This window comes from Onychomys torridus, chromosome 17, assembly GCF_903995425.1.
Source record: "Onychomys torridus chromosome 17, mOncTor1.1, whole genome shotgun sequence".
Lineage (NCBI taxonomy): Eukaryota > Metazoa > Chordata > Mammalia > Rodentia > Cricetidae > Onychomys > Onychomys torridus.
In genome coordinates this window covers 58,513,378-58,526,120 of record NC_050459.1, presented here as the reverse complement: position 1 = coordinate 58,526,120, position 12,743 = coordinate 58,513,378, and the positions used below count along the sequence as shown (strand labels likewise).

The 12,743-nt window shown below is 42.5% G+C and overlaps 1 protein-coding gene across 1 annotated transcript in view; it reads right to left on the bottom strand.

The window, feature by feature from the left end:
- The window catches only part of Naf1 (nuclear assembly factor 1 ribonucleoprotein), a 34,120-nt gene extending 27,338 nt beyond the window's left edge, over nucleotides 1-6,782 (bottom strand). The window contains exons 1-2 of the mRNA XM_036166832.1: nucleotides 6,338-6,782; nucleotides 2,576-2,738 (exon numbers count right to left, since the gene is read on the bottom strand). Coding sequence (XP_036022725.1) covers nucleotides 2,576-2,738; nucleotides 6,338-6,627 — 453 coding nt within the window. The 5' untranslated portion in view covers nucleotides 6,628-6,782. The remainder of the gene's footprint in view (nucleotides 1-2,575; nucleotides 2,739-6,337) is intronic.
- Between the last annotated feature and the right edge of the window lie 5,961 nt (nucleotides 6,783-12,743).

Sequence of the window (12,743 nt, the reverse complement as noted above, 5' to 3'; positions counted from 1 at the left end):
GAGCAGGAAGGACATTGAGGTCATACTATCCTTGGAATTCAGGACCAAGCTACTCTCTCTTTCCCTTTTTCCAAGCTACTCTCATGTCTTGAACTTGATGAATCCTGAAAATCAAAATAGATGCTTCCAGTCAGGGATTTAGGGCAAACCAGAGAAATTACAAAATCTCTACTACCTCTAGCAACAAAGTGGAAGTGTTGTTTCCCTAATACTGTTAATGTAAAAGCAAGTTAATATCTAAACAGGAATCCATTAATTTTAAAATTAAAAAAATTATTGGGTATGATGGGGTATACCTTTAATTCCAGCACTAACTAGGGAGTCAGAGGCAGGCAGATCTCTGTGAGCTTGAGACTAGCCTAGTCTACCTAATGAGTTCCATGCAGCTATGCAGAAAAACCCTGTCTCAAAACCTTAAATAAATTAGGGCTGGAGAGATGGCTCAGTGGTTAAGAGCACTGGCTGCTCTTCCAGAGGACCCAGGTTCACTTCCCAGCACCCCCATGGCAGCTGACAACTGTTTGCCACGAGGCCCTGGGCTTCTGATACCTTACAGACATACACACAGGCAAAACACCAATGCACACAAAGTAAACTGTATCTGCCTCTCTTGTCTTTCCCAAAAGATCCCTTAGAAATAGTATAAAAAGGACATCAGTCATTGTTGAGTTCTAAAAGACAACAATGTACTTTCCAAAAAAAATGCAATTTTCTACTGAGCCAAATACACATACTTCAACACCACTCCTAGCAAGTATATTTGTCTCTGCTCTATTTATTGTCTTTCCATTATATACTATGAAAGTAGAAACATGACTGGTTTTGGCATATGTTACAGATATGTTACAATTTCTTAAAAGAACAAATAAAGAAAAGACACCTAGTCACACATTCATTCTGTAATCATCACTACTGCTGACCATGAACCAACCATCAGAGTCAACTATTTCACTGAGTACCAGGGAGATGCAAAAATGAATTATAAACTCAGTCCTCAAAGAATATGGCCAAAGATCCTGTCTGATTTCTCATGAATGTCTGAGTATTCTATTTAGAAAAACATCCCCTTACCCCAATACAGTTAAGATTTTGCATTAAATTTCAAAGGACTCCCAATATTAAAAAAATCAGACTCAATAAGGCAAATAAAACTATACAGATAAATCTCTAAAATATCGTGGTCTCCCATTGGTTGGTTTTATAATCTGAGGATTACTGAAAGATCATCAGTGTGGTAGTTTGAATGTAAATGGCCCCATAATCTCAGAGCAGCACTATTGGGAGGTGTGACATTGTTGGAGTGGGTATGGCCTTGTTGGAGGAAGTGTATCACTGTGGAATAGGCTTTTTGAGGTTTCCTATGCTCAGGATACTACTGCCCAGTGTCTCAGTCAACTTCCTATTGCCTGCAAGCCAAGATGCAGGCAGCACCGTGTCTGTCTGCATGCCACCATGCTCCCTACCATGATAATGGACTGAATCTCTGAAACTGTAAGTGAGCCACCTCAATTCAATGTTTTCTTTGTAAGAGTTGTTGTGGCCATGGTCTCTTCATAGCAGAAGCCCCAATTAAGTCAACCAGGATACAGACAAAACAGACAGATTTCCCTGCATTTTCAGTTTGCCTGAATCCATCTTGAACTATTAACATGTGAACTATGGCACACCACTCCAAAAACCTACCATATGTTCTATGAGCAACAAGTAATCTTGGGAGAATCCAGCCAAGAAATACACATCCTTCAAATTTCATATTAAACTAGGTTACCAATTTGGTCTTTTACACCAATTACAACTAATGATTACCAAACTTTTAAGAAGCAGTGCTAACTAAAGTACATGAACTAAATGAAAAACAAGCCAATTAGCTGGTATTCTAATTCTTAGACTATCCTCTTGAGCCACAGGTTTCAACCAAACTTGCCATCCTCTTCCAAAGGTCAGTTTCCACAGCTGAAGATACCACAGAAAACTTGGCCAACAACTTTAATCAGGTGCCAATATAACCCATTTCATATAAATCATCTTTTCCCAACTGGAATTTTTTTAAAAAAATAATGCAAGGTTTAACATGATCAGGTATCCTACAAAGCTAAAAATTCCCTAAAGCCAGTGAATTTTGCATTCTACTTCTAAAAGCAATCGATTAAAAGGATTTCAATTACTATGGAAGAAACTGTGATTTGTGGATAAAAACAACAGCAATGAACAATGAAGGAGGTGCATGAAACTACAAGTGATTTTTCTCATGGTCTGGTAGTGCTGAGAAAGAACACAGCATCCCAGGTTTTTTATGCACGCTAAGCAAGTGGTCTAAAACTGACTGACCTGTGCCCAACCTCGAAAGTCTTCTAAAGACTTGAAAACAAAGAAGTTACCAAAGCGAAGGCAATTATCAGTTAAGTCTCAAGTATCAGGTTAGAAGCACCCTTAGAAACTTTCTGCATGGCTCTTTATAAAAGAATGTCACAGCGTGGCAGAGGTAGGTGACAAGGCTGAGAAGAGGCACCAAGCTTATGGAGCAATCAATAAGTAATACAATTAAGCAATATAAGTAACAAATCCAAACACTTACATTGAGAAGCAACTCATCTTTTGTTTTAAGAGGAAAATTCTTACTTTCCTTCTCAACTTGTGCATCTTCCTCTCCATCTGACAGCACTGGAGGAAGTGATACACAGGAGGAAGATGAAGATGAGGATGAAGAGGAGGAGCTTGAACTATCTGAATCTGTTTCACTGTAGAGGCAAAGTTGAAAACTTGGTCAAGAACTATCATAATTAAAACCAAATCTTGTTTCAAACAGGAAACAATTTACTTCCTCTTGCTTCTACTGCTTGTCTAATTCAAAAGCTAACACTACAAACCACTTTGGGGAATACTAGCATTTGTCTGTTTGTTGAGACAGGTTTCTCTTTGTAGTGATCCACCTGCCTCTGCCTCCCGGGCATTAAAGGTATGCACCACCACCCTGGGCTTATTCTGTCCATTTTAAAAAATCCCTGATTTAAAGCAAGAACAGGCTTCCTTATAATGGAAGGTCATAGTAACAGCAGTGGGATAAAGACTAATTGTGGAGAGGTCATTTTTGACACTGGATGTATAACTATTACATAAAACCTGGACCTTCTCTGGGCCAACAGTGTCACAATGTTATAAATCTCATGTGACAATCAGTGACTAATGGTAACTCTAGGTAAAGCATGTGTCTGAGTCACCTATAATGAGACCACTTAATTCAATGAGGAGTTTCTTCTCAGTCATAACCTCAGGGTTCTTCAAAGTTGCCATGGTGATCCATTGAACTCTGAAAACTTCTCTGGTTCTTGACTCAACCAGCCCCCTTACTTCAGCCCATCTTATGTACTATTTTTAGGTGTTTGACCCACAGACACCTTGTCTCTGCACTACCCAGGCATATAACATTCATCCCAATGATCTCAATCCACATGCAGATAAATGCATCCACGTTCAGCCCTAAAATTATTAGTCTACAGTCCTAACACTAGGTACAATCACAACTGTATGAATGGTACATACCTCGTATTTCTCATAAGTTAAAAATCAAGGAAAGAAAAAAAAATCATGGGTTTCTTTCCCTGAATGTCTATTTTTATTTCACTACTCAGTCATGGTGGGTGGGACCTTGACATCATTTGAAAACTACTTCATGCTAGGTCATCCATGAAAGCCCAATCTCCTAACCAATCCTCTTCCACTTCCGTCTTTCCCCACCACTTCAGGACATGGTTTCTCATCTTCTCTCTGTAACAGCTTTTCAATACAAAAATGTCCCCCAAACTACTCATCCCACCGCTGTTACTTTCACCTTCTCATGACCTTACACCACACGGGATCCTGCTCTGGCTTTAAAAAAATTACTGGACAAGAGATCAGAATAATTTTATAAGACAGCACTTATGATCTGGGTAATAGTGTTGTATCTACATAAAAGTTGTCCACTTTAAGTGATACATGCTTGAAACCTCAGTTCTCCTGGAAGCAGGAACACCAGAAGTTCAGGGTCATCCTTGACTACACAGCACGTCTGAAGCCACTCTTAGCTTGCAGAGAATATTCTCTATTCGCCTGTTTTCTGCAGACACCGAGAAAGAAGTCGTGAACTTGGACCAGGGAGGAGGATCTGGGGGAGATGAGGGAGGGGAACTATGTTCAGGATATGTTATATAAAAAAAGTTTATGCTGTGCTGATATATTTAAATGACATGGTGTCTGCAGCAAATTAGTTTTAAATAGTCTAATAACATTTAACTAGTAGTATCAAAATACTAATAGTTGTTAAATCAAGACGGTACCTGTATGGGTTTAAACTTGTTGCTGAGAAAATATGCAAACCTACAGAAAAATATTAATTTTTCCCCCAAAACATCTTTACTGTGGACAAGATAAAAAGACATGCGCCTTATAGTATGTCAGCCTTAGTGTCTCAAAAATCAGGTTTCTAGTAACACCTAGACCCTAGTTCCTCCCACTCCTCCCAAAGCCTAACTCCACCCTTGTATTCACTACTGTGAAATTATGCTACTTGACTGCCCAAAATACCTTCATTAGAGGCTCAATTCAAATACTATCTATTCACCACCCCTATTCACCACATCACTTCCTGCCCTGTTCCCTAGTCCCAGAGCACTCTTCAAACTGCTACCGGAGGTTGTTCACAACTCCTTAAAAACCACTCTGGGTTACTGTTGTGTAGCTATTTCCTTCTAGATAGAGAGAGGCCCAGAAATTCAAGAAATCAATGACCCTCACCAGCCCCTCACCTAAAGTTATAAAAGGAGTCAACTGCTGGGCAGAGACTTGTAGAGCTGTTGCCACAGCAAGGAGCCCCAGGGATACAGCTTTTGTCACCCAGGTGACCTGGGCTTTTCCACGAGACAAACAAAACCAAATAATGCATTGTCTCTGGCCTGTTACTGGTGCACCATCTGAGATCAAGAGATGTCTGTTCACGTCTCCTCGGAAAAGGTCACACAATTACCCAGAACTTGAAATCAATGATCTATTAACAAAACATTATTTAGGTCAGGAAGGCGTGCTACACGCCTTTAATCCCAGCACTAGACAGTCGGATCTCTGTGAATTTGAAGGGTCTACAAAGTAAGTTCCTGGACAGCCAAGGATACACAGAGAAATCCTGTCTCGAAAAACAAACAAAAAAGCCAAAAGCATTATTATCTACCTAGCACACAGGCAAGAAGTTGTGCCTTCTTTCATTTCTTCAAATATTTGGTACTCACTGCCACAAAGGGTCAGAAGTCATTTTCCAACACTAAGCTGTCCCATGTTTCACTTCAAACCTGGCTCCTGATCAGTTTCCCAGTAGCACAGCACAGGCTCTGATGACAAGATGACTACCATCTTAAAACTGCCAAGGAACCAAGCTGCTCATACCAGGCTTGGCTCCCTCCCATCTCTTCGCACCTCTCCCTCTACTAGAAACCACTCTCCCTTGTCCTAGTCAATGGTTTCCTAAATATGCCACATCTCCCCATCATGCGTCTATCATGTCCACCTGCTCAGAACCCCCTCACCCTGTGCTTACTCATATATTTGTAGACAATGTTCAAAGCAGTTTGAAAACATTCTAGTTTGGATCTTCTTCCACCAAGATGGACACAGAGAAGAAATGTCTGTGTAAAGCATAGAGCCCCAAATACCAAGAAATTGGTTAGCAAATTTTATGGAATCCTGCTTCCTATGAAGATTCCCTGGAGTAGCATTAACTGTCAAGAAACAACTCCAAGAGGAGAATGGTGGTGGGTGCATGTACAGCCCTGAACTTGGGAGGTTGGAGGCAGGAGGATCGGGAGTTCACCGTCATCCTTCCAAGCTTCAGTTTGAGACCAGCCTGGGTCACATGAGACCCTTTCTGGTAAGAGAGTCAACTTTAAAACATATTTCCTGATCCTCATAATTTGAAAAAAGATGGACTCGACGGGAAAAAAAAGTAGCAATTCCGAACTGAAACAAAACTCAAGTCATAACCCCAAAGTCCACGCTACACTTGGATGTTATGAAAAGAATCTACAAATGTCGGGTTTTTCACACTGTAAACAGGTTACCAGCTCTACTTGTGACTTCGCGGACCCGCAAGTTTGGGAAGGAAGTGGCAACTCCCGGAACTGAGCGGTCACCACGGGCAAGCGATGCTGCTGCAAGGCCCAGGTGGGTGCACGCTCCCGGAGCGCACGTGCGCACCGACCAGCACCGGCGCCGGCCCGCAAAGCGCGCGCACCAACCACGACCCAGGCCCTTGCCCACCCTCCACCCTCCCCCGGGTCCCGGCAGCCCCGGGGCTCGGCCTGCACTCCACCTGTCCGAATCCGAGTCCGAGGAGTCCGAGGCCTGCAGGGCTTGCGGCGGCTCCGCGGCGTCCGGGCCGGTGACGCAGGCCTCGCTCGGAGGCGTCCGGTCCGACTGCGGCGGGCTTCCGCCAGCATCGGCGCTCGGGGGTGCCGGCGGCGTCGGCGGCTGCTCCCCTGCCCGCGGGGCCCGCTCCGCCTGCTCCGCGTCCGGGCGCTGATCAGCCGCTGCCGCGGGCCCCTGGCCGGAGCTGCCGAACTGCAGCGTCTGCAGCTGCGCCGCGGCCTCCACCACCTCCATGGCGCCGCTCCGGGCCGCCGACCAGCTCGAGGTTCTCCTCCGAAGACGCGCTCGCCGCCGCAGCCGCCGCTGCCGCCCCGAAACTCGCGCGTCTCTCAGGTAACTGCACGCGGAGGGACCTGGGGACACGCCCCCCGGCGTGGTCACGGGACTTCCGGGAGGGCGGGCGGCGTCACGTGACCAGACGCGGGTTTCCCAGGAGCCGGAGGAAGCTAAGGACTTAGAAAACTCGGCTTCCGCGCGGTCCTAGGTCCGCCGGTTTCCTTCCTGGCTTCTGCAGAACTATGACTCTGACTGAAGCTAACTAAGGTTTCCAGGCCTGGGAATCAAGCAAGGATTATCATACTAGTTTCTGTACATAAGAATCTTGATCCAGAAACTCTTGAAAAGACACTCTTAGTGATTTCTTGAAAGTTAAATGAAGGTGAAAAGCGCATTCTCACCATAAAAGAAAGAAAGAAAAAAAAAAAGCACTGTTTCATTTTTCTTTCTCCAGGGATTTCGCTGTTTACATTATAGCAATGTCTGTACCATAGTTGATTTATAGGAAGGATGGGGTGACCCTAACATGTAGCATTCAAACCGAGGTAGACAGTAGACTCATCAATAATAATAATATTGTAACAATTTGCTAGGCATTAATATTTATGAAAGACTATGTAAAATTTTATGTATTATTTACTGACAGGTTTTTTTTTTTTTTTTTGGTGGGGGCTCCATAGAAGACTCAGTTAATTAAAGGAAGATGTAACCCAGGCATCCCTATACATTAAAGTGTTTACAATCCAGCAGAAATTTTAAAAGCAGGAGGAAATCTCTGGGCGATGATTGAAGTATGGCGCAGAAGATTCAAGAATATAACCATGGAAAGTTAAGATTGGTGGACTATGTCACGGAAATCCTTCCAGATGAAGCAAAAATTCGAGATGTTATTACTAAGACAGCGATTAGGCAGTGTTCAGACTTCCTAAGTAAATATACATGTGTTAAAATCTCGATTCTACCATTCTTTCCTTAAAATAGACAACCTGTTGTAACTAAATTCCCATTTTCTTGTAAAATACACACAAAAGTACTGTCTTATTCGGTTTATGGAACATTAAATAAGGTTGTATGGAGAAGAATGGGTTGTCTAACATGCATTCAGTGTGCAGAAATACCTTCAAAGTGGACCGAAACATGGGTTTATGAATAAGATGTGTGTGTCATTGAAAATGATTGATATTGGCCGGGCGGCGGTGGCACACACTTCTAATCCCAGCACTCGGGAGGCAGAGGCAGGCGGATCTCCGTGAGTTCGAGGCCAGCCTGGTCTATAGAGCGAGATCCAGGAAAGGTGCAAAGCTACACAGAGAAACCCTGTCTCAGGAAAAAAAAAAAAAAAAAAAAGCCAGATACAGACTCCTCCCTCCATTACCTCTGTTTCTCTCTTTCTCTGTTCTCTGCACGTGCTTCTTCCTCGGGCCTGGTTCTTTTGTCCCCCCCCCCCCCCCCCAATTAAGCTCTGATACTGGGTTTTGTCATAGCTCATGCCTCATGACCTTCCTGCACGGTAACCAGTGCCACTTACCATTTTAAAACAACACGGAAGGAATTAACTCTTGAGGAAAAAAGATAAGTTGGAAAATGAGATATTCATGTAGTAGAGGAAGGAACTATAGAAACATACACTGTGCATTTTTACGACAGAGAAATGCAGGGATAGGGAAATTGATACTAGAGAAGACACTTGGTAAGTTCAGAAACTGAAATATGCAGTCTGGGAAATACTGTGACTGTAGATTCGCAGTAGCCACAAACCTGATTCAAGCATCTTGCAAGGTTCTTGCTACAGATCACTTAGTCTGACACTCCTGGTCTAGGGGATTTCCAGAAAACGAGACCTCCTCCACACAGATGCAACTTTCTTGAACCTTAAGACAAAGCTGACCCTTGTAAGAACAGCTTGAACTTTTCTCCGTAAAGTTTTGTAACTGACCCACATGAAATTCAAAAATAAGAAAGGGAGAGAGGATGACAAAGCCTGATAGTGATCTCCAGGTAGAGACTCCGCTAATCCATAGCTCATCATATCTGACTGTACCTGCCCATGCTGCTGACCTACCAGTATCCTTGGCAGTACTGGAGAGTGATGACAGACCTCAAATAGGTTACTCAGGGACTCTACCACGGAGCCTCGTCCCCGGCCTTACACTGTCCATCTTGTCAGAAGAGAAGAAAATGGGTGAGTTCCAGCCAGTGCCTTAGATTGTCTGTCAGAAATGGAAACCAAGTGAAGAATTGGCCCCCAGGATAGCTTAGGAGCCCCAGGACCACCCAGTACCCACCCAGTATTTCAGAATGCTTTTTCATGAATATGATGGTAAATGAACTAGGCCTTTAAAGAAAGCCATGAGTCTGTTAAAAAAGTCTGAATGCCCGGCTGAGGTTTCAAGCTCTCCTTCATCTAGATGCTACATCCTCCCTTTTTTCATCTTCTGCTTTTCCCCCTCCCTTGTGCCCCGTGGTTTCGGGCTGTGAAGTCCTTCCATCTACCAGATTTATTCTCCATATATGACCCTTTCCCTTTGCTGGTTTCTTTTCTCTGCATAGTAACAAGAATTATTTACTCAGTTTACCCAGGTAAATGGAATGCTCTAGAAGAGACCAACTACTCAGCCTTAGTACTCAAATATCAGTCACTGCCTAAATTATTGCCCATTATTTTCTGCCAAATGTACTTATCTTCAAGTTATACTTATGATATTATGTACTAGTTATTATATTTATTATTCATTATTGCCTCTTTTTTCCCTTAAAAATGAAGTCTCATGAATCTAAGAACTTCTTGTCCAGATTATAACAAATATTATAAAGACTGTTTTTCCCCTTTGTTCTTTCAAGACAAGATTTCTCTGTGTAACAATCATGGCTGTCCTGGAACTCACTCTGTAGACCAGGTTGGCCTCAAATTCACAAAGATCCTCCTACCTCTGTGCTGTGGATATCTCTCTGTACAAATAAAATGCTGATTGGCCAGTGGCTAGGCAGGAAGTATAGGCGGGACAAGAGAGAAGAGAATTCTGGGAAGTAGAAGGTTGGGGAGAGACACCGCCAGCCGCCGCCATGAGAAGCAACATGTAAAGACACTGGTAAGCCACAAGCCATGTGGCAAAGTATAGACTAACAGAAATGGGTTAATTTAAGATAGAAAAGGTAGATAACAAGCAGCCTGCCATGGCCATACAGTTTATAAGCAATATAAGTTTCTGTGTGTTTACTTGGTTGGTTCTGAGCGTCTATGGGCCTGGCGGGTAAGAGAGATTTGTCCTGACTGGGCCAGGCAGGAAAACTCTAACTACAAATGGTGCCCAACATGTTGTCAAGAGTTTCCACCTAAAACCTGAGAAAAAAAAGATTCTAAACCGGAGCTAAAAACAGCTTCCTAGTTGTCTTTCTTAAGTTAGCGGCAGCCTGCCGGTTTCAGCTACTATGGCGGGTTCCTGGCATGTGAGTCTGACCTGCCGTGTGGTGGGAATGAGGAGTCTACAAGCAGCACTTTACTCTGCTGCATGGTGGATTTAACCTTTGCTAGTTAAGAAAAAAAAGGTGGGGTTTCTGGGCTATGCACTGCTTTGATAGAACTGCTTCTGATAGTTGATGGTACACATGGTTCCAGACCCAGAGCTGGCAGTAAACTGTACCACCGCCATGTTGGGAAGCTGAGGTGGGAGGAGCCAGCAGCCACAGTGGCATTTCAGGCTTACAAAGATGGATATTACACAGAGAATCTGGTTTATGTTGTCTTTGGGATTTTTAACTGCAGAAAAGGATTTGATCGTAAAAGCTGTTGAGTTAAACAAATATGTAAATTTTAAAGGTACCTTGTCTTCAAAATTTGGATATAAGGATATGTTGCTTTGGAAAAGAGTCTCTGCTTTTGTTTCCACAGAAAGCCAGAGGCTGTGGATTTGTTCCAGATTAAGATACATCAGGTTTGATCAGCCAAGACCACCTGAAAGGTCTCCGATGACACCATGGCCCAGATGATCCAACATCCAGAATGGTTTCAAGGCAACTGGCTCAGAGGTTCACCCTAATGGACTACTCCATAATCCTAAAATTTTCTTTGTATCCCCATAAGATACAGCGCTCCCCTCCAGCAGGAAGTAGTAAGAGAAACTACGCCCACATTCCCAAAATTATCAAGCTGGCTTTGGAGATGGAATTGGCTCACTCCTTCTCTAAACCCAGACATATTGCTAAAAGAAAAGGTTAAGAGATTCTTGTGTCCCAAATCAGAAGAGCCCTCTGGTGTGGGACAGAGAAAAACCACTATTTTATTTAAAACAGGTTGATTATAAATGCAATCTCTTTCTAAAGATAAAAAGGGGATATGATATAGATATGATAGGATGAAAGGGTAGATTAGGGAACTTACTTCTAAAAGAGCGACAGCTCATTTATAATGTTTTACATTGGTATAGATTTTAGTCTATTGATACAAACTTAGTTAATTTTGTTATACTATGTATATATTTCTACTCATGTTTAAGGTATTATGTTTGTATAGCTCATTTAAAATTGTAATGGATAATAAAAAATAGATTAATAATTAATCATCTGTGATAATCATACTCATAGCCATGTTAGTTAAGTCTTCTAGATATATATAGAGATATTTCAGATAGATAGGTAATCTTCAAATACTTCAAAGACCTACAGAATATGGCATTTAAAATACTTTTAAAATTTAGACTTTCTGGACAGTGAGACGTCTGCTCCTGGCAGCACCAATTTACTTCAGAGAGGAAGATGGGCATTGAAGACACTTCATATGGAATTTATCTTCACCTTGGCAAAAATAGCCATTTGGGCAAGAAACTGTTCTTGCCTGGACTGCTTGATCAACTGGACATGCAGGACCCATAGAAAGGTGACCACTAAACTTTGCTTGACAAAATGGTCCTTCAGGTTCCTGCTTTGCAGAGGAAACTGCAAGACGTTCTACAGGACACTGAGAGAAGTGACCAAGAGACTCTATCCCTGTGGGCTGAAGACAAATGCCCCAACTTTACAAAGGAACATTAGGTGACTGTCCAGGCTGCCAGCTGTCTCTGTCTACTCTTGCAAGACTCCCGAAAAATGCTTGCATCCTTCTCCCGGTTCTCAGGTAATATTATATCCTTCTGAGGTCTTTGATGTGGTTGAAGACTAGATAGTTATAATTTCCTCAGTTATGATACAAGATAAGTTAGATATAAAACTTTAGACTCACAAATATAAGATAGATAGGATATCTTCTTTAATATTGTAACTGTAATTCTTGCTTGATAATTGTTTTGTTATATGTAATTGTACTATGTAAAAGTTAAAACCTTCCTTAAAAAAAAAAGAAAAGGGGAAGTGCTGTGGATATCTCTCTGTACAAATAAAATGCTGATTGGCCAGTGGCTAGGCAGGAAGTATAGGCGGGACAAGAGAGAAGAGAATTCTGGGAAGTAGAAGGTTGGGGAGAGACACCGCCAGCCGCCGCCATGAGAAGCAACATGTAAAGACACTGGTAAGCCACAAGCCATGTGGCAAAGTATAGACTAACAGAAATGGGTTAATTTAAGATAGAAAAGGTAGATAACAAGCAGCCTGCCATGGCCATACAGTTTATAAGCAATATAAGTTTCTGTGTGTTTACTTGGTTGGTTCTGAGCGTCTATGGGCCTGGCGGGTAAGAGAGATTTGTCCTGACTGGGCCAGGCAGGAAAACTCTAACTACACCTCTGCCTCCCAGGTGCTGGGATTAAAGGCATGCACTACCATGTCCAGCTTTTTCAAATGTCTATTTTGTGTGTACACGTGTATTCGGGCAGATGTGTATGAAAGTCAGAAGAAAACTTGAGAAAGCCAGTTCTGTTCTTCCACGGTATGGATCCTGAGCATCTGTGCCATCTTCCAGCCACCGTAAAGATTTCTGAATGGAAGAAGGAAAGACAAACATAAAATTTTATTAGGTAATCACAGTAAGAAAGATGGTTCACAGACAGCACCTAGGATGACAACACAGTTACTCATCACTTTAAATTAATAGAGCGATATCTGAGAAAGCCGCTGTTGCAGATACAAATCTCTTGTTTCTGAGG